The following is a 22,859-nucleotide window of genomic DNA, read 5'->3' as shown; positions in this document are numbered from 1 at the left end:
CCCGTGCTTGCAGCCCCCTGGCTCTGCAAGGCAGGGCTAAGAAAGAGCCTCCCCCCCCCCCGCCGCCCCTAAATTTCTGGGAGAGTTTTACAACTCTTTCAGAGTAGGAGAATCTTGCTTTATTTATTTATTTTTTTTTGGCCTATGATCTTAATTACTTTTAGTGTTCCTTCTGGGGGACACTCAATACTAAAAATTGGCTATGCTGACTAGTACAATGGACTTGGTGGCAAACATCCCCACAATGAAATGGTACTGCTCGGAACAGAAATCAGTCTGCAGCCTTAGGTCTGTGCCATGTGCATACTCATATATACACATTCATGTAAAGTTCAGTTTTCATATAGACTCTAGACAACCATTTCCCCTTCACATACTCATTCATTCATTTATTCAGAAGTTATAAGTTCCCATTTTAAATTTCTATTTTATTTACAACTCTGGAGACTAAAATCAAACTTTGTTACCAAGCAGGGGTTCAGGAGAGGCTGAGGGAGCTGGAGGAGCAGGAGGGGCTGTGGGGGTCAGGTCCTCTATGGCGGTCTGGTCGAAAGCAGAAGGTGAGGACGAGTATGGGGCAGGGGTTGAATTACAGCACATTCCTGATCCCTCGGCTAGGACCTTGTGAGAGGAGCAGGTAGAGCAGTGTGGTGGTTTGAATAGATGGCCCCCAATATATCCAGTTGTTTGTTTGTAGATTGCATCTGCAGTCACCTGGCTGGAAGCAATGTCACTGGGTGCTTCTTAAGGTGTGGTGGCGGGTTTTAGATTTCAATCTAAAGATATGCAGAGTGTGCCTAACAGGAGTTCCTGAAGTGTGCTGTGGCTTTTGGCTGTAGGCTTGTGCTTCTCTCTCTCAGCTTGGTCCGGGGAAGGCAGGCCAGCTTCTTCTGCCATTTATGAATCTTCCCGTGGATCTGTAAGCTTCAATAAATATCCCTTTCTCCATGGCTGTGTCTGGCCTGAAAGCTCATCTCAGTGAACCTGAAGCTGTCTGCTACAAGTAGAGAGAAGGCTGTGCATGCAAAGTTAAAAATGCTTGTATATAGTGTATTTTGGACCATTTGCCTGTACATTGGCAGATTTTTTTTTTTTTTTTTTTAGTGAGAATTTGGAAATTAAAAGTATCATTCTCAGGCCATTTGGACCCAGTGTCCAGCTTTTATGGATATGGCCAAGCAGAGTTGCAGAGAAAGATAAGATGTCATCCAAGAGTCATAGAGGCTTTAAGTTCTTAAGGAGACAGAGAATGAGCAAAACAAGGATGAGAGAAAAATAAACCAGAGCTTAAGCTGGGTTTATATAGAATACCATATGACCCCCTGGCCTGTGGCGGTGAATGGGGCCTGCACCCCCTACGTGGGCAGAGGCCATACAGGTCACAACTGTTGGCTTTTTAGCCTGTTAGTGGGCAAGGAGGGCAACTGTGCTCCAGATGGCAAAACCAGCTGGCTGTGGAAAATGAAAGTGGCTGGCAGTGAAAGATGAGAGCGCAGGAGGGAGAGGAAGAGAAGAGAAGGAGAGGAAGGGTCCTGAGATGGTAACCAAACCAAAAGGCCCCTTAGGGTACAGTAGACCAGAGAATGAGAGACTCAAGGTGTTGAGAGTGCATCTTTCTTGAGGGGTGTAGCCTAGCATACTGGCATGGCTTCCACAAGGAGAGATGAAACCCGAGTGCAGGCCAACCTGAGAGGAACACTTACTGAGAAGGAGTGAGGAGATGGAGAAGGGAAGAACTGTGGTGGGTGTGAGAGCCTGTATCAGGCAGAGATGGTCTGAAGCCTTCAGAGGGTCAAGTGGCAGCTTGGTGTGGTCTGGTTAGGGGAAAGGAGTTCTGGCCGCCCAAGAGGGCAACCAGAAGCCTTACTATGTGAGTCACGGTACCAGATGTAAGGTTCAGGAGTGATGGAGACCACTCTGAGGCAAAGATGGATGCTTTTATCTGGGAAAAACAGGAGCTGCCAGGACTGACTCTCAAGAGGGGAGCACAGCCAACTTTGAGATTACAGATAGTTGGCTATAAAGAGCTCTTCAATGGGGAGAAGGTGAGGAAGGGAAAGGAACTCCTTTGTTCTTTACATTATCCATTTCAGATAGTTAGAGTGTGAGACCAGAACAGCCACCAGGTGTCCTGAGAGATAAGGGGGCAGGAAACCTGGACCTGGGGCACTGTTAAGCAAGGAAGGGATGATGGCTGGGTGGTTCCTTGAGGAATGCAAATGGCCAACTTCCTTATGTATCTGATGCCCTCCTGCTTTGACTCAGTTTTTGTCTTCACCTAACAGTGGTTATGTCCAATCACTTCTTCTTCTCCTCCCCTTCTGCCATAGGGTTTCACTCTAGCCCAGGCTGACCTGGAATTCATTAATGTTGTCTCAGGGTGGACTTGAACTCATGGTGATCCTCCTACCTCTCTCTGCCTCCCAAGTGCTGGGACTAAAGGCATGCACCACCATTCCTAGCCCTCCAATCACTTTATGTATATGTATTATTTATTTATTTGAAAGAAAGAGAAGGAGAGAGGGTGGGGAGGAGGGAGGGAGGGAGGGAAAGACAGAGGGAGAGGGAGGGAGGGAGGGAGGGAGGGAGAGAACAGGCACGCTAGGACATCCAGCCACTACAAACTCCAGATGCATGCGCCTCCTTGTGCATCTGGCTTACATGGGTCCTGGAAAATAGAACCCAGGAGTCTTTGGCTTTGCAGGCAAGTGCTTTAACTGCTAAACCATCTCTCCAGCCCCTCCAATCACTTCTTTTTTTTTTTTTTAATATTTTTTATTTATTTATTTGAGAGTGACAGACACAGAGAGAAAGACAGATAGAGGGAGAGAGAGAGAATGGGAGTGCCAGGGCTTCCAGCCTCTGCAAACGAACTCCAGACGCGTGCAACCCCTTGTGCATCTGGCTAACGTGGGACCTGGGGAACCGAGCCTTGAACCAGGGTCCTTAGGCTTCACAGGCAAGCGCTTAACCGCTAAGCCATCTCTCCAGCCCTCCAATCACTTCTTGATGAGGGACTTTTTTTGGTTAACAGTACTTTGATATTATAAACAATGGCGCCACCAATTATCTTTGTTCATATATTTAAAGAATGACTTTAATATGTTCTCAATAATTGGTACGTCCAAAGGACACTTTCCAAAGAATATAATTGCTAGGACCAAAGGTATTTACATTTTCAAAAGCTTGTTACATATGTCCATGTTTTTGTTAGCTAAATTATGTTCATTTACACTTCATCCAGCAATATTTCCTGTTAGGTCAAGACAGGCTCCCAAAAATGGATTCACGAGGATAGTAGGAAGGGGTCAGAGACAAAAGGAAGTGTGTCTTCCACATCCTCAAGGAACCACCCAGCCATTATCCCTTCCTTGCCTGACAGTGCCCCAGGTCTAGGTTTCCTGCCCCTTATCTCAGGACACCCGGTCACTTCTGGTCTCACACGCTAGCTATCTGAAATGGCTAATGTAAAGAACAAAGGACTTCTTTTTCCTTCCTCACCTTCGCCCAATTGAAGAGCTCTATGTAGCCCACTATCTGTAATCTCTAACTTGGCTGTGCTCCACTCTTAAGAGTCAGTCCTGACAGCTTGTGCTCCCTCCCCCCCAATAAAAGTTTCCATCTTTGCCTCAGAGTGGTGTACGTGGGCTCGGTCAGTGCTGAACCTTACATTCCCCACTCCAATATCTTCGTATTTTTGAATGATGAAAACATGAACTGGTGCATTAATTTGTACTTCTCACTTTCAGAAAAGGTACTTCATTTTAAATGGAAATTTGTACACAAGCTTTCTGTACTTTCATATTAATCCTGTTTACCAGACGTATCTGCTTCCATGCTATTTGGAGGTGGTAAAATTTGGCATAGTTTACAAAATCTCAATCCACGTGCAGGGTGAGTAACTGTGCAACATTTCCAATAGATTTTGGTCCTTAAGACTTTCACATGACACAGAGAATGGTTTGTTTGCTCTGTGCTTACATAAGGAAAACTAGGGTCAACATTTTAAGTTGTTAGGAGTCACTGATGAAGCCCTGGCTGCATTTTCTGTTTGTTTTCTGCTCGGCAGGCTGAGCACCGCAGCCTAGGGCCGGCGCGGGGATCCCGCACGCCCCGGGCCGGGCAGCGCACCGGCGCCTGCAGCTCTCGAGACTTCGCGCCGGCACGGTCCCAGTCACCCCGGCAGGGAGGGCGACGCACAGGCTTTTCACAGACGGCCCAAGGGAGGCTGCGTGCCAAGGGCGACCCCGCTGAAAGCGCCACCTGTTCAGCGCAGGGAGAAGAGGCCGCACTGGGCCTCCCGCAGCCCTTTCTTTCTGTCTTTCTCCTGCGCCGGGTCCAAGCCTGGCGGCCACAGTCGGCCTCGGCACGCCCGAAGGACCCCGCCCTCCACAGACTCATGACCAGGGCAAAAGCAGGGGTCCCAGCCATCAATTCTGCTCGCGCGTGTAACAGCCCCAGAGAAACCTGGAGGGGTTGGGGGGAGATGACGCCCCGCGGGGGGCCTCCGGCGACAGGCGCGTTTCCGGTCAGCCTTGGCGTAGGCACCGCCGAGGACGCCCGCGTTCCCGACATGCCCCGCGCGCGCGGGGTCCTGCTCCGCATCTCCGCTGAGGCCGCCGCCGCCGCCTGGTCCGCTGCGGGTGGGTGTGAGGAGGAGCTACCGGGGCCCCTCTGGAGTCCGCCTCCGTCGCCTTTCCTTATTTCTTTTTGCCGAGGTGTCTTCCTTCGTTCTTCGCACCCTGACTGCCGTGGTGTCGAGGGGGAGTCCCGGGGGACACCTCGGCCACGCACTGGACATGCCTCTCTTTGCCACCAACCCCTTCGACCAGGATGTTGGTGAGTGTCACCCGAGCGAGGGCCGCGGCCGCCCGCCTCGCTTCCCCGAAGCTCTGTGGTGAAGAGCCGGGACAAGGCCGAGGGCTCGGCGCATCGCCTTGGGAAGACACGGGCGGCACTCAGGACCTCGGACGGGCCTCGACCCGGGGCCGAGGACGCCCAGGAGCTGCTGCCGGGGTCGGGGCAGAGGGCCTGGTAGGGGGTCTGCTGAAGGCTGCCCCGCGGGGACGTGGCTCCGGGAAGGGCCGTGCAGGGCTGGCAGTGTCTTGGCTGCAGCAGGATTCTTATAAGCCTCACACTGAAGTTTCACTGGCCGAATGGAAAGTATCTGGACCGGTCAGAATGGTTTAGGCAAGGTTCCTTAGGGGATTGAAAAATCTCGTGTACGGCCGTGGAGGAGAGAAAGCTCTGGTTAAGCGTCGGCTGAAATGTTGGGATAGATGAAGACGAAATACTTGGCAACAGTTGAAACAGAACTGAGGACTTGAGCCTCTGGGATGTTTTGCTCAGGCTGGGTTTCTGCACTTTAGAAAGTGTGAAAGATTTTGTATACAGGAAGGTATCTGAAATGCTAAATTTTTGTTATCTCAGTCGTTGGTATTACATACCGACAGTGCTAATTCAGCAAATTAGCTTTTTATTTATTTATCTTGGTCTGAAAGTAGTAATAATGTGATTTGAGTTTCTTGAAGAATTTTGGGGGCGATTTTAATGCACTTAAAAGCACTGCCTTGGGATGAGAACTGGAGAGATGGCTGAGCATTTAAAGGCACTTGCTTGCAAAGTCTGCCTACTGGAGTTCTTTTCCCTAGTGCCCACCAAAAGCCAGAGTACAGACTGGCACATGTGTCTGGAGTTCGTTTGCAGTGGCAGGAGACCCTGGCATGCCCATTCTCTCTCTCTCTCTTAAGAGGGGCTGGACAGATGGCTCATTGTTTAAAGGCAAAGTCTGACGACCTGGGTTCCATTCCTTAGCACCCATGTAAAGCCAGATGCACAAAGTGGTACATGTGTCTGGAGTTCATATGCGACTGTACTACACCTGGCGCACCCATTCTCTCTTCTAAAGCTGCTTGCAAAGAAAAAAATTTTTTTTTTAAAGAACTATCTTGGCACTGAAGTGTGGAATGAAAGCCAGTACCATATCCAGGTTTCACAAGGTTGAATTTAATGATTGCTATAGCAAAAGTGTGTGTGTGTGTGTGTGTGTGTGTGTATGCTGATAGACTTACGAATCTGTTATGAAATAAGAGTTTTGAATTTTTCCCTTTTAACTTTTTTATTATTATTTTTATTTATTTGAGAGAGAAATAGAGGCAGACAGATTACTGGCACTCTAGGGCCTCCAGCTGCTTCAGACAAACTCCAGACGCATGTGCCATCTTGTGCATCTGGCTTATCTGGGTCCTGGGGAATGGAACCTGGGTTTTTTGACTTTGCAGGCAAATGCCTTAACTGCTAAGCCATCTCTCTAGCCCTGACCTTTTCTTTGTAGCATGTCACTGAAGTTTGGAGGTTTGGGTAAAGAATAGAGAAAGGATTCAGAGTTATTTCTACCACTTCCCAACTCACAGTGAAACCACAGGCAGGGTAAGTTCCAATGTCTTCCCTTTTAAAGAGGGAGAGCACAATTCTGTTGTATAACTAAATGAAATAGTATTTGTTAGAGACGGTATTTTGGTGCCCTTGTGTTGTAGGCACAGGTGCAAGCATTGTGTTCTTGTTTAAATGAATGTCCTGAATCTTAGTGGTGGAACTTTAGAGATCAGTGGTAATGCTAACTAAGTAATGAATTAGGAAGTAGTATTTGATAAACACCTAGCACAACTACTTGTGCAACACACTACTCACTGACAAAGAGATACACCCATGGAGACCAGGTTGCTGTTCTAAGCAGTTTTATTACTTACTACATCAATAGGAAAAATGCTTAGAATAAAACAATACTTGCTGCTTCTGTTATCAGCACCTTGATCTGGTTGTAATGATCCTGTAAAATCTAGCTACCAGCCAACCGTTCACTTTTATATCCTTCTGACTTGTTTTTGTGATCCTGGGAACACAGCCTAGGACATAACACTTTCCTACTGATTTTTTTTTCCAAATTTTTATTAACACCTTCCATGATTATAAAAATATCCCATGGACCGGCTGGAGAGATGGCTTAGTGGTTAAGTGCTTGCCTATGAAGCCTAAGGACCCTGGTTTGAGGATTGATTCCCCAGGACCCATGTTAGCCAGATGCACAAGGGGCTGCATGTGCCTGGAGTTCTTTTGCAGGGCCTGGAGGCCCTGGCACGCCCATTCTGTCTGTGTGTCTGTCTGTCTCTCTCTCTCTCTCTCTCTCTGCCTCTTTCTCTCTCTGTTGCTCTCAAATAAATAAACAAAAATATTTTTTTTAAAAAATATTCCATGGTAATACCCTCCCTCCCCTCATTTTCCCCTTGAAACTTCATTCTTCATCATGTCCCCTCCCCATTTCAACCAGTCTCTTTTTTATTTTGATGTCATGGTCTTTTCCTCCTCTTATGATGGTCTTGTGTAGGTAGTGTCAGTCACTGTGAGGCCATGGATATCCAGGCTATTTTGTGTATAGGGGAAGCACATTGTAAGCAGTCCTACCCTTCCTTTGGCTCTTACATTCTTTCCACCACCTCTTCTGCATTAGACCCTGAGCCTTGGAAGGGGTGATAAAGATATTGCAGTACTGAGCACTGCTGTCACTTCTTTCCAGCACCATGATGCCTTCTGAGTCATCCCATGGTCACTGCCATCTGAAAAGAGAATATTCTCTACCAAAAGTGAGAGTAGCATTATTATAAGGGTGTGAACATTAAGAGAAATGTTTACTGGGCAGTTTGATAAGCATAATATATACATTTAGCCAGATAGCAGCAGATGTTACACCCCTAGGGCTTATGATTACCCCTTTCATAGGTTTTCATTATCAGGGATGTATACCCTCCCAAGGAGCAGGCCTCCAGACCAATTAGAGAGCAGTTGGTTTCCCCCATGACAGATGTGCCACTGTTGCACCCATTGTCTCATTTGGCCTGGCTGGCCAAATATAAGGCTTGCAGTGTCCACTGTTGAGTATCTTCACTGGTGATTTCTCTCTCTCCCAGTGAACTACATGCAGAATGTCTTCTTCCAGCTTTCTGTCATCTGGTCTACATGGAAGAGGCTATCAGCTCAGTTCCAACAGGATTTCTCAGTGGCTTTGCAGCCCAAGTATGTGGAGTCTTCAGCAATATGGTCTTACCATCTATTCCTGGTGGGAAACCAAGGGCCTTGGCAATGTTCTATAATGTTTTGGGGCCATCAGGGACCTCCCTGGCCAACAACATAACACTTACTCCTACTGATTTTTTTTTTCTTTTTTTTGAGGTAAGGTCTCACTGTAGTCCAGGTGACTTGTAGTTCACTATGTAGTCTCAAGGTGACCTCGAACTCATAGGATCCTCCTACCTCTGCTTCCCAAGTGTGGGATTAAAAGCATGCGCCACCACGCCTGGCCTGATTTTTTTTTTTTTTGAATACACATTTGCATTGGTTTCAGATTAATTTCTTTTTTTAAAATTTTTATTAGCATTTTCCATGATTATAAAAAAAGTTCCATGGTAATTCCCTCCCCCCCAGATTAATTTCTTAATGTCAAACCTGTTCTTTGTACCTTACCACCCAGTTCAAGCATAGGCTTCTTCCCTTTATGCTTTTGCTTCTGTTATTTTACCTTTTTCTGCATACCCTCATATTTTATATCAACTCAGAATCCAAATTACTATATCTGAATTAATTCCTGATTACTGAAGCATAAAGTTTCTTAAGAATGATGTTATTGACAGTATGGACTAGATAAACATCCTTAAATGGGGTGAGTAGTGTCCAATATTATGTTGGGTGTTTAGCCTCATCCTTGACCTTTACTCACCAGATGTCAGTGATACCTAACTGCTAGTTATGACTTAAAAATTCCTAGGCAGGACTGGAGATGTGGCTCAGTGGTTAAAGGAACTTGCTTGCAAAGCCTACTTGCCTTTATTCCTCAGTACTCACTTAAAGCTAGATACACAAACTGGTGCATGAATCTGGTGTTTGTTTTCAGACTTCTGCCTAAAATAAATTAAAAAGAAATTCTCTAGGCATTATTTAATGACTCCTAAGGTGCCAAAAAACTTCCATTTGGGGACCATTGTTCTAGTCCATTGTAATTTCCTCCTACAAATTATTGGTACTGTTAGTCAACTACAAATTATTTTATCCTTTTAACTAAATTTTTAGGTATCAAATAGTTATGACCTTGGTTTGGCCTTTTATTTGATGATTTCTGTATAGGTTTTTAATAAATGTTGAGTTAAAAATGTGTCTTTGAGCCTGCTAGCTAGCTAGTAAGCCTTTTTTAAAAAAATACCAGACTGCCTTACGGTACATGAAATTCATGGCCTTAAAGTGAGATTTGAATTTTTGTATAGTACATTTTTTAAAAAATGTAATGTTCAAGCCATGTAATCGTGATGGATGGATGTTGTCAGGTCTAAAGCCACAAGTATAACTTTGTAAAACTAGGTGTTTAAGACTAGAGGTGGCTAGGCATGAGGACTTTTCCTGCTTACATTCTAGAAAAGCTGTTATGCCAATTTGACATAAATTCCAGATTCAGTCCTACCCTTCCAAGCCCAGTGAGTTTCCCTGTCCTCTGAGATCCATGACACCTAGTACTTGTTGGAAATCCTGTGAGGGTCTTGGAGAGTTTGTTTTCTTTATTGATTAAAGAAAAATTTATTTTCCTGTTGAAAAAAAAATACCCTTTGTTTGTTTTTATTTATTTGAGAGCAACAGAGAGAGAGAGAAGCAGAGAGAGAGGGAGAGGGAGAGGGGGAGGGGGAGGGGGCGCGCACCAGGGCTTCCAGCCACTGCAAATGAACTCCAGTCATGTGCACCCCCTTCTTCATCTGGCTAACGTGGGTCCTGGGGAATCGAGCCTCCAACTGAAGTCCTTAGGCTTCACAGGCAAGCACTTAACCACCAAGCCATCTCTCCAGCCCAGTAAGCCTTTTTTGTTGTTGTTGTTTTGTTTTTGAAGGTAGATTCTTAACTCTAGCCGAGGCTGACCTGGAATTCACTATGTTGTCTCAGGGTGGCCTCGAACTCTTGGCAGTCCTACTACCTTGCCACCATGCTTGGCTCGATAGTAAGCTTCTTGAATGTAGGCACATTGCTTTGTTTCAGATGTAGGAACATTGCTTTGTTTAGCTGCTTTTTTAAAAAAGTATTTATTTATGAGAGAGAGAGAGAAAGAGAGAAAGTGGGGGGGGATGATGAATGGACACACCAGAGCCTATAGCTACTGCAAATGAACTTCAGGTACATGTACCATTATATGTATCTGGCTTACTTGGGTTCTGGGAATAGAGCCTGGGTCCTTAGGCTTTGCAGGCAAGCACCTTAACCACTAAGCCATCTCTCCAGCTCAAAGCTACTTTTTAAATTCTAAGCAAGTTTTGGTATTTGGATTAGTTCTCTCCTCAGGACCCATTGACTGAAATATTTTGAAAAATTTAGCAAAAAAAAAAATCCTTAGAAACCCTCAGTAATCCTTTGGTAGAGTCCAAAAGACTCCTGTGTTCAGTTTTAAAAAATTTTTTTTTTTTTTTTTTTTTTTTTTTTTTTTTTTTTTGGTAAGCAGAGAGAGAGGAGAGACAGAATGGGTGCTGCAGGGCCTCTAGCCACTGCAACGAATTCCAAATGCATGTGCCGCTTTGTGTATGTGGCTTTATGTCGGTACTGGGGAATTGAGTCATTAGGCTTTGCAGGTAGGTGCTTTAACTGCTAAGCTATCTCTCCAGCTCCAGTTTTTTCCCCCCAAATGTTTTTATTTATTTATTTGCACACAGAAAGGAGGTAGAAAATGAGCATGCCAGGGCCTCTTGCAACTGCAGACAAACTGCAGATGCATGTGCCACTTTGTGCATCTGGCTTTACATGGGTTCTGAGGAATTGAACCCAGGTCATTGGGATTTGCAAGGAAGTGCCCTTAACTGCTGAGCCATCTCCCCAGCCCCTGTGTACAACTTTTTACTAATAGGTTATAGAGTACATAATGCAGACTATGCTTAACAATACTGTTTTTCATTTTGTCTACCACTGAGTATCAGTTGCGTTAAAATATCCTTAGTTAAACATTTGATATCACCATTAATCAGAAAATTTGTATATATTTGTACTTTTAAAAAATTCAGTTCTCAAACTGACTCAATTTGACCAATTTATGTAATGTAACATATCTGATACTGAGATAGAAAGCTTTTCCCTAAAGACACCCTTTTCCTTAAAGTACCAAACATATTACGAGTACTTTAGTTCCATCAGGAAAGGGATTGTTGTTACATTTGTTCACCACTGTACTCTTAGCATGAGACCAATCTCCAACACTAATAAATATTCAGTAAATATTTACTGAATCAATGAATCTTATTTTTGTATTTCTTCTAATTTCAACTTAAATTGTAAAGATAACACCATCAAGCTCACACTTGTCTCCAGCTGTCTTATGCCATTTCCTTCACTTACTGACTTCCATTTTGCAAATTCTAGCAGTCAGTTCCTCATCCATTTCTCTATTGATCTGAAATTTTCTTAAATTATTTATTTATTTGCAAGCAGAGAGAGATGGGGAGAAGAAAGACAGAGGGAGAGAATGAGTTCACCAGGGCCTCCAGCCGTTGCAAGATGCATGTACCACTGTGAATCTGGCTTTATGTGGGTACTAGGAAATCGGACTTGGGTAGTTAGGGATTTGCAGGCAAATGCTTTAACCACTGGGCCATCTCTCCAGCCCCTCAATTTCTTTCCTGTTTGTGCCTTATTTGTGGGTTTTGAGGAATTAAACTTTCTCCACCCCACCCCGTGTGTATATTTTTGGTGTCCAAATATTGAATACCCTGGGCGTCTCTTTTAGAACCTCTTCTCTCCATTGATACTTTTTTTCTCTTGGAGCTTTACTAGGCAGCATAACTTAGTGTAGGAATTTAGACTTTGGAGTGATATTACTTGAATTCACATCTCAGGCTTGCTGTTTCTCAGTAGTGTGGCTTAGGGCTAGTTGGCTAGATATTATATATCTTTGTTTCCTAATAATAATATTATTATTATTATTTTGTTTTGTTTTGAGGTAGTGTCTCATTCTAGCTCAGGCTGACCTGGAATTCACAGTGTAGTCTCAGGCTGGCCTCAAACTCACAATCCTACTTCTGCCTCCTGAGTGCTAGGATTAAAGGCATGTGCTACCAAGCCCCACAGTTTGAGAGAAAGAGAGAATGGGAACTCAGGGCCTCTAGCCCCGGCACACAAACTCCAGATGCATGTGCCACTTTGTATATCTGGCTCTATGTGGGTCCTGGGGAATCGAACTGGTTAGGCTTTGTAGGCAAGTGCCTTAACTGCTGAGCCAGCTCTCTAGTCCTGTTTCCTAATATTTACTATGTAATGTAAGGTAGTAATAGTCTTAATTTAGAGTGTTAAGATAATGTAGCAAATAAATCCATGTAGAAAAGTTCCCATGCTTCTTACTTATAAAGTGAGATTTAAACAGAAACGCTAATCTCTAAGCTTTAAATACTGTGCTATTCATACTACTCCTAATTTTATAGACAGGTCTTACTCTGAATTTGGAGATTGAGATATCCATGTACTTAACATCTCCACCTGGATTTTGTTAGGAGTATGAAAACAATTGTCAAAAACTCAACTCTTCGTTCTTTCTTCAAGCCTCATTCCTTCATCCTTGCCATCTCATTAGATGCCTCATTAATATATTTTGCAAAGTCAGTTTAATGTTTAGCAGTCATCATTGATGCTTTGCTTCACACTTCACATCCTTCTGTCAGCAAGATCTTTTAGCTCTACTTAAGATATATCCAGAATCTAATGATTTCTTTTCATCTTAGCATTATTATGATACTTATCCATATTACTTTTTTTAGGAGGAAGCAGAGTGATGGAAGCTCCAGTAATGAATTATTAATAGTTTTCTTGATTATAATCTTTTCTGTTGTTTTCTGAGGTAGGGTCTCAATCTAGCCCAGGCTGACCTGGAACTCATTCTGTAGTCCTAGGCTGGCCCCAAACTCACAGTGATCCTCCTACTTCTGCCTCCCAAGTGTTGGGATTAAAGGCATGCACCACCATGTCTGGCCTTATGTTTCTGTTTGCTGTTCTCTTATCCCTTAATCATCAAAACGAAAGAGCTGGGGTGGAGGGATGGCTTAGCGCATAAGGCATTTGCCTGCAAAGCCAAAGGACCCAGGTTCCATTCTCCAGGACCCATGTTAGCCAGATGCATCAGGGGATGTACATGTCTGGAATTCATTTGCAGTGGCTGGAGGCCTTGGTGTGCACGTTTACTCTCTCTCTTTCCAATAAATAAATAAAATACTTAAAAAATGATACATCTTTGGCTGGTTTGGAACTCTATGCAGACCAGGCTGGCTCTCAACTTGGTAATAATCCTGCCTTTGTCTCTGAGTGCTGGCATTACAAGCATGGGGCACTATTCCTGCCCTGACTCTTTTTTAACTGCGTCCGTAACTTCCGTTTCTAAAGCTTTATTTCACTTGTTATTGGTTCTGCACATCTGTGTTTTTCAGATTTGTCTTATATGCCTTTTCCTTCAGTAGTTCTTTTTCCTGTTTTTTTTTTTTTTTTTTTGCTTTTGCTTTTGGTCTGTTTTCTTTTGTGTACTGGGAATTGAACTCAGTGCCACAACCATAATACTGGGTCACCTTGATCCATTGGTCATTTTTGAAGAACTGTCACATCTCCAAGTTGACTGAATTGACAGTCCTTTCCCTACAATGTGTACATGGTGGGTAATAATCCTGTCAATATTTCTCACTTCTCTAAATGTGATGTGGTGGTTTGAGTTAGTTTTCCTCCTAAATTCATGTGTTTTGAATGCTTGATCCCCAGTTGATGGTAATTGGGAGGTGGAACCTTGCTATAGAAGATGTGTTGGTGGTGGTGGGTTTAGGGATTTGTCTTTTCCCCTTGCTAGGACATGGCTCACTGTCCTGTTGCTGTTGATGTTTTAAATGTTTGTGTTTTTTTTTTTTGCATGTGTATTTGTGTTGTGTGCATGTGTGTGTATGCATACTGATATGTCTTTGAATATGTATGTGTGTGAACATGTAAGCATGTGTGTATAGGCAAGAGACCACTTTCAGTTGTCTACTTCAGTTGCTCTCCACCTTACTCTTTGAGACAAGGTCTCCTGCTGAATCAAGAGCTCAGGGACTCCAGTTAGCTGGCCAATAAGCTCTAGAGATTCCCCAGGACTGGGATTACCACACCTAGCATTTCACATGGGTTCTGGTGATCCAAATCCAGATCTTCATTCTTATGTGGCAAACACTTTACTTACTGGGCCATCTCTCCAACCTATTGCTGTTGTTTTTCTTCTCAAACTACACTTAGGTATTTTCTTCTCCCTCCTTCCCCCCCCCCCCACCCACTCTACTTTTGGTCTCTCAAGGTGTCCAGGCTAACCTGGAATTCACTATGTAGTCCCAGGCTGGCCTTGAACTCACAGTTTAGTCTCCTGAGTGTTGGGATTAAAGGAGTGTGCCACCACACCTGGGAGGGGGGGGGAGGGAGGGAGGGAGGGAGGGAGAAAGAAAGAGGGAAGGGATGGGGAGGGGAGGGAAGGGGAAGGGAGAAGAGGGAGGGAGGGAGAGAGAATGGGTGTACCAGGGTCTTCAGCCATTCAGATGGACCCCAAATACATGCACCACTCTGTATATCTGGCTTTACATGGATACTGAGGAATCGAACTCAGGTCATTAGGTTTTATGGGCAAGTGTCTTAACTACTGAGCCATCTTTCCAGGCCCTACCTACTACACTTAGGTAATTTAAAAGAGAAATCTGCTTGGCTATTAGTCCAAGATGAATTATGTTGATGTACTACCAAATCAAAATAGCTACTGGCTTTCCTTTCCTAAGTTGAAGTAAATGTTAAACTGAGGAGAACTCAGTCTTACTGGGCTTTAGAGCAGTTGAGGACCTACCTGCAAAGTTCTAGGACATTTGTGGAATTGTGTTGACATTTATTGGGTTGCCTGATCTAAAACTTGAGTTTAATGAAGCTTTTTTTCTAAAAGTTAGACTACTTGGCCTCAGGAGAGCATGAATATGGAAACTACTCAAGCAGAACTTGTGATTATTTTTCAAGTAAATTATAATATATTTTGGATGTTTTAAAAATTACAGGTAAATTTGAGAGGTAGGAATTAGTGGGAAATCAATAGGTCATTTGGAGGCATTGTCCTTGGAAGAGGTTAAATTCTTTTACTTTTGCATGTTTATTTGTGTGTGGTGTACATGCATGTTTTATCTGTTTATAGGTGTATGGGTGTGCAGATGCTCATGTCTTCCTTAGTCATGGTCCACTCTAATTTTGAAAGTGTTTCGCTTTGAACCTAGAGCTTACTGATTTGGCTAGAGTGACTGACCAGCCAGCCCTGGGGACCCTACTGTCTCTACCTACCTTCCAAGTGCCCACCACCATGCCCTGTTCTTACTTTGTTGCTGGAATCTAGACTCAGGTCCTCATGTGTGCATAGCAAGCTCTTTACCCACAGAGCCATTTTTCCAATCCCTGAGATTCATATAGTCCTTATGGGACTCTGGTTAGTTTATGTGAGTGTGAATTGTTATAAAACACATGAGTCTAGTCCTTGATTCCCTCTGGCTTCCTGTTTTACTGGATGGTCAATTCCATATGTGCTCCACATTTGTTATGACATCTGCTGTGAGTAAAGTCTTTGCTAGAGGCTGAACAGATGGGGCTGTACCATCTTGACTCAAGTCTCTAAAACTTGAGCTTCATGAACCTGTTACAAAAGGAAGAGGCAATCTTCTATATGACAACAGGAAACTGATGATATACATAGATAGGCATAGGTATTCTGTGTACCAGTGCCTGTGACTTAGCACCAACCACCTCTTTGTTGGATGCTTGTTTTATTCTAGTGGTAGTTGCTAAGTAATGACTGCAATATAGACTAGACTTTTTAGCCTGGAAAGACATTGGAGAGAGTTGTGTACTATTTTCTGCTTTTAAACTTCCCATGACCTACATCTAATTTTCAGTTGTATTTTAAATGAGGAATTAAGTATTTTTTGTGCAATTGATAAGAAAGCCTTGAGAGGAAGGAAGCATGATTAAGACCGACTATTGCAAGTAAGAATCTTGGGCTGGAGAGATGGCTTAGCTGTTAAAGGTACTTACTTTAATTCCGCAATACCCATGTAAAGGTAATCACACAAAGTAGCACATGTGTCTGGAGTTGGTTTGCAGCTGCAGGAGGGCCTGGCACACCCATTTACAACCTCTCTCAAATATGTGTGTGTGTGTGTGTGTATGTGTATGCAGTTCGTACCATGAAGCACTTATTTATTTATTTGAGAGAGAGAAACTGACCAACAGATAGAGAGGGAGAATGGGCACACCAGGGCCTACAGCCATTGCAAATGAACTCCAGACATGTGTGCCCCCTTGTGCATCTGGCTTATGTGGGTTCTGGGGAATTGAACTGAGTTCCTTTGGCTTAGCAGGCAAGTGCCTTAACTGCTAAGCCATCTCTCCAGCTCTCAAATAAATATTTTTTAAAAAAGCAAGTAAGAATCTTGGTATGGTTTAGTCCATGTTAGGTTAAAAAATTGAGTCTGCAGGGACCATTGCTGAAGAAGTGGCAGAATAAGCCAGAAAAAGGGGAAGAGTGCTTACAGTACTGTCTTCCAGACACAAAATGGCCATGGTGTTCATGACCACACAGTGGCTCAATGCCATCTACACAAGACTTGCATAATAGAGGAAAAATGACAACATCAGAATATAACAGACTAGTTGGAAATTGGAAGGGATTCAGGAGACTGGGGTTTCAGGAGGGGGATGATGGTGACAGGGGATTATGATCATGGCATATTGTTTGTATGTAAGGAAGTTGTCCATCAGAAGTTAAAAGCAATTGAATCTGTCATTGAGGATCTAGGTGATGTTATCTTTCACCCATATTTGTTATTTGAATTGTAGTCCTCCAAGACTGTTTACCTTCTCTTTCTACACATCTGTGGTCTTTCTCTTTTAAGTAGATACAATTTCTCCTAAACTGTTTAATTCTGTCTTCTTCTTTTTTGTTGTTGTTGTTGTTTATTTATATATTTGAGAGTGACAGACAGAGAGAAGGGGGGGGGGGGAGAGAATGGGCGCGCCAGGGCTTCCAGCCACTGCAAATGAACTCCAGATGCGTGTGCCCCCTTATGCATCTGGCTAACGTGGGTCCTGGGGAATTGACCCCCGAACCAGGGTCCTTAGGCTTCACAGGCAATGCTTAACCACTAAGCCATCTCTCCAGCCCTATTCAGTCTTCTTTTATCCCTTTGTCACTTGTTTGCCTTTTCCTTATTTTTTGTGTTAGAAGATTTCTCTCAACTAATAATCCTTGGCCATCTGCCTCTGGTTAATACTTGAGAAGCACACACTGCAAGTGGTGGTTAATGTGGCAGGTCCTTAGCTTTGAAATTCCTTGTAGTTGTTTTGGTGTCCCCCTACCTCCATTTTTTCCTATTATTTATTTTTTAAAATACATTTTATGTATTTTTTTTTTTTTTTTTGAGGTAGGGTCTCACTCTGGTCCAGGCTGACCTGGAATTAACTCTGTCATCTCAGGGTGGCCTTGAACTCATGGCGATCCTCCTACCTCTGGCTCCTGAGTGCTGGGATTAAAGGCGTGCGCCACCACGCCCGGCCATTTTATGTATTTGAGAAAGAGAGAGAGAGAAAGAATGGCTGCTCCTGGGCCTCCAGCCTCTGCAAGTGCATTCAGATACATGCACCTCTTTGTGCATCTGGCTTACGTGGGCCCTAGGGAATCAAACCTGGGTTCTTAGGCTTTGCAGGATAACACTGTAGCCCTCCCCTTTTTTTGAGGTATGGTCTCACTCTAGCTCAGGCTGACGTGGAATTCACTATGTACTCTCAGGGTGGCCTCAAACTCATGGCCATCCTCCTACCTCTGTCTCCTGAGTGCTAGGATTAAAGGCATGTGCCACCACGCCTGGCTCCATTTTTTTAAAAATTGGTAGTCATTTTATTTATTTTTTTTTTGTTTGAATCTGTTTTTAATGAATCCACATGTTTCTCTATTGTGTATTTGTTTGTCATCATCCTTATCTTGTTCTGAAATACCCTGTATTCAATTTTATACTCAATTTTTATTAACATTTTCCATGATTATAAAAAATATCCCATGGTAAACCCCCCCCCCCCCCACTTTCCCCTTTGAAATTCCGGTCTCCATCATATCCCCTTCCCATCTCAATCGTTCTTCTTACTTATATACAGTACCAACCTATTAAGTACCGTCCTCCCTTCCTTTCTCTTCCCTTTATATCTCCTTTTTAACTTACTGGCCTCTGCTACTGAGATTTTCCTTCTCACACAGAAGCCAATCATCTGTAGCTAGGATGCACATATGAAGGAGAACATGTGGCGCTTGGCTTTCTAGGCCTGGGTTACCTCACTTAGTATAATCCTTTCCAGATCCATCCATTTTTCTGCAAATTTCTTAACTTCATTTTTCTTTACCACTGAGTAGAACTCCATTGTATAAATGTGCTGTATCTTCATTATCCACTCATCAGTTGAGGGACATCTAGGTTGGTTCCATTTCCCAGCTATTATAAATTGAGCAGCAATAAACATGGTTGAGCACGTACTTCTAAGGAAATGAGATGATTCCTTCGGATATATGCCTAGGAGTGCTATAGCTGGGTCATATGGTAGATCAATCTTTAGCTGTGTTAGGAACCTCCACACTGATTTCCACAATGGCTGGACCAGATTGCATTCCCACCAGCAGTGTAGAAGGGTTCCTCTTTTTCCACATCCCTACCAACATTTATGATCATTTGTTTCCATGATGGTAGCCAATCTGACAGGAGTGAGGTGGAATCTCAATGTAGTTTTAATCTGCATTTCCCTGATGACCAGTAATGTACAACACTTTTTTAGATGCTTATATGCCATTTGTATTTCTTCCTTTGAGAACTCTCTATTTAGCTCCATAGCCAATTTTTGATTGGCTTCTTTGATTTCTTATTACTTAACTTTTTGAGTTCTTTGTATATCCTAGATATTAATCCTCTATCAGATATATAGCTGGTGAAGATTTTTTCCCATTTTGTAGGTTGCCTCTTTGCTTTTTTCACAGTGTCCTATGCAGTGCAAAATCTTTGTAATTTCATGAGGTCCCAGTGATTAATCTGTGGCTTTATTGCCTGAGCAATTGGGGTTGTATTCAGAAAGCCTTTGCCAAGACCAATATGTTGAAGGGTTTCCCCTACTTTTTCCTCTACAGTTTTAGAGTTTCAGGTCTGATATTAAGGTCTTTAATCCATTTGGTCTTAATTGTTGTGCATGGAGAGATAGAAGGATCTATTTCATCCTTCTACAGATATATATCCAGTTTTCCCAACACCATTTGCTGAAGAGGCTGTCTTTTCTCCAATGAGTTTTTTTTGGCATTTTTATCATTGGCTGTAGCTACCTGGACTTACATCTGGGTCCTCTATTCTGTTCCATTGATCTACATGTCTGCTTTTTTGCCAGTACCACACTGTTTTTGTTAACTATGACTCTGTAGTATAGGTTAAAATCAGGTATGGTGATACCACCAGCCTTATTTTTGTTGCTCAGTATTATTTTAGATATTCGAGTTTTTTTGTGATTCCAAATGGATTTTTGGATTGTTTTTTCTATTTACATGAAGAATGCCTATGGAATTTTAATGGGGATTGCATTAAATGTTTAGATTGCTTTTGGTAAGATTGCTCTTTTCACAATATTGATTCTTCCAATTCAGGAACTAGGGATGTTTTCCCACTTCCTAGTGTCTTCTGCAATTTCTCGCTTAAGTGTTTTAAAGTTCTCATTGTAGAGATTTTTTTTTTCCTTGATTAGGTTTATTTCAAGGTATTTTATTTTTTTTGATGCAATTGTGATTCTCTGATTTCATCCTCTCTGTTTCTTGTTAGCATATATGAAGGCTACTGATTTCTGTGTATTTATTTTGTATCCTGCTACCTGGCTGTATATCTTTTATCAGCTCTAACAGTTTGCTGGTAGAGTCTTTAGGGTCCTTTATATATAGAATTATGTCATCTGCAAATAATGATAACTTGATCTCTTCCTTCCAATTTGTATCCCTTTTATGTGTGTCTCTTGCCTTATTGCTATGGCTAAGACTTCCAGAACTATATTACGTAAAAGTGGGGACAGTGGACACCCTTGTCTTGTTCCTGCTTTTAGTGGAAAAGCTTCCAGTTTTCCCCCATTTAGTAATATGTTGACTGTAGGCTTGTCATAAATAGCCTTTATTATATTGAGATATATTCCTTCTGTTCCCAGTCTCTGTAGGACTTTTATCACGAAGGGATGTTGGATTTTGTCGAACGCTTTCTCTGCGTCTAATGAGATGATCATGTGATTTTGTCCTTCAACCCATTTATATAATGTATTATATTTATAGATTTGTGTATATTGAACCATCCCTGCTCTCTGGGATAAAGCCTACTTGGTCAGGGTGAATGATCTTTCTGATATATTCTTGTATTCTGTTTGCCAATATTTTGTTGAGAATTTTTGCATCTATGTTCATGAGGGAGATTGGTCTGTAATTTTCTGTTTTTGTTCTATCTTTGCCTGGTTTTGGTATCAGGGTGATGCTGGCCTCATAGAAGGAGTTTGGTAGAATTCCTTCTTTTTCTGTTTCCTTGAAAAGCTTAAGAAGCATTGGTGTTAGCTCTTCCTTAAAGGTCAGGTAAAATTCAGCAGTGAATCCATCTGTGCCTGGGCTTTTTTTTAGTTTGGAGTTTATTGATAACTGTTTGGATCTCCATGCTTGTTATAGGTCTGTTTAAGTGATTAATCTCATCTTGATTTAATTTAGGTAGGTCATATAAATCAAGGAAATCATCCTTTTCTTTCAGATTTTCATATTTTGTGGAGTATATGCTTTTATAGTATGTCCCTATGATTTTTTGAATTACTTTGTAATCTGTTGTGATGTTACGTTTTTATCTCTGATTTTATTAATTTGTGTCTCTTCTCTCTTTCTTTTGGTCAGATTCGCTAAGGGTTTATCAATCTTGTTTATCCTTTCAAAGAACCAACTCTTTGTTTCATTAATTCTTTGGATTGTTCTTTTGTTTTTATTTCATTAATTTCTGCCTAATCTTTATTATTTCTTCCCATCTACTGATTTTTGGTTTGCCTTGTTCTTCTTCTTCCAAGGCTTTAAGGTGAAGCATTAGGTCATTTACTTGTGACCTTTCTAATTTCTTAATATAGGCACTTAAAGTATAAATTTACCTCTGAGGACTGCCTTCATCGTGTCCCAGAGATTTTGGTATGTTGTGTTCTCATTATCATTTGACTCTATAAATTTTTTGATTTCCTTCTTGATTTCTTCATTGACCTATTTATCATTTAGTGACTTATTGTTTAGTTTCCATGATTTTGTGTGTGCTCTATAGCATTTCTTGCTATTGATTTATAGTTTGATTCCATTATGGTCAGATAGAATGCAAGGAATTATTTCAGTTTTTCTGTATTTGTTAAGAATTGCTTTGTGTCCTAATATATGGTCTATTTAATAGGATGTTCCATGTGCTGCTCAAAAGAATGTATATTCTGCAGCATTTGGATGAAATGTCCTGTATATATCTGTTAGGTCCATTCCTTCTATGACCTCATTTAGTCCAGATTCCTGTCTGTTTATTTTTCCAGGGTTACCTGTCAATTGATGAGAGTGGAGTGTTAAAGTCACCTACTACCACTGTGTTTTGTGTTATCTGTGACCTTAAGTACTAATAGTGTTTGTTTGATGAATTTGGCTGCCCCCATATTAGGTGCATATATGTTTAGGTTTATAATGTCTTCCTGTTGGAGTGTGCCCTTAATCAATATAAAGTGATCTTCCTTATCTTTCTTGAGTAACATTGGACTGAAGTCTACCTTGTCAGATATTAGGATAGCAACCCCTGCTTGTTTTCTAGGCTCTTTTGCTTGAAACACCATTTTCCAACCTTTTATCCTAAGATAATGTCCATCTTTTGTAGAAAGATGAGTTTCTTGGAGACAGCAAATTGTAGGATCCTGCTTTTTAACCCAGTGTGCAAACCTGTGTCTTTTGGTTGGGGTATTGAAGCTGTTGATATTAAGAGATATTATTGAAAGGTGAGTATTTATGTATGCTAATTTTTTTTTTTTTTTTTTTGGTTCCGGTTCTACCTTTCCTTTCTTGTGTTAAATTGTATTTGAGTATTGTATTCCTGGTTCCTTATATGTGTGCTTTTCCTTTTCTTTGGCATGGAGGATTCTTTCAAGTATTTTCTGTAGAGTTGGTTTTGTCTTCAAATGCTCCTTTATCCTGCTTTTGTCATGGAATGTCCTTTTTTCTCTATCTATTTGAATGGATAGCTTTGCAGCATAAAGTAAAGTAAAGTTGGTTGACAGTTGTTATCTTTCAGAACTTGGAATATATCACTCCAAATATCTTGAAATTCCCACTCATACTTTTCTATAAGTTTGTCTTTCTCTTTGTTGGACTGTATTAGATCTGCCACCTGGTCTTGTAGTTTAGATATTCTGTCCTCTCCTTCATCCATTCTACTGGTGAGATTTTCTATAGAGTTTTTTATTTCATTATCTGTGTTCTTCATTGCTAGCAATTTTGACTGTTTTTTATTTATTATTTCTATTTCCTTATTTATGTCTTGTATTGCCTTCTTTATTTCATTAAGTTGGTGTTCTGGGTCTTCTTTGATTCCTTTGATTTCCTATTTTTTCCTTTGATTTCCTCTTTCATTCTTTTTTTTTCTTTGACTTCTTTGAACATATTTACAATCATTCTTCTGAAATCTTTCTCAGGCATTTCCTCTAACTTGTTCTCACTAGAGGTC

General features: G+C 42.0%; 1 protein-coding gene across 1 annotated transcript in view; it reads left to right on the top strand.

Moving 5' to 3' along the window:
* The first annotated feature begins 4,606 nt into the window (after positions 1-4,606).
* Stam (signal transducing adaptor molecule) overlaps positions 4,607-22,859 on the top strand; it is a 102,011-nt gene continuing 83,758 nt past the window's right edge. The window contains exon 1 of the mRNA XM_004662351.2: positions 4,607-4,839. Within this exon, the coding sequence (XP_004662408.1) occupies positions 4,800-4,839 (40 nt within the window). The 5' untranslated portion in view covers positions 4,607-4,799. The remainder of the gene's footprint in view (positions 4,840-22,859) is intronic.

Source organism: Jaculus jaculus, chromosome 15, assembly GCF_020740685.1.
Source record: "Jaculus jaculus isolate mJacJac1 chromosome 15, mJacJac1.mat.Y.cur, whole genome shotgun sequence".
Lineage (NCBI taxonomy): Eukaryota > Metazoa > Chordata > Mammalia > Rodentia > Dipodidae > Jaculus > Jaculus jaculus.
The sequence above is the reverse complement of the archived record's forward strand: the minus strand, read 5'-3'. Positions and strand labels throughout refer to the sequence as shown.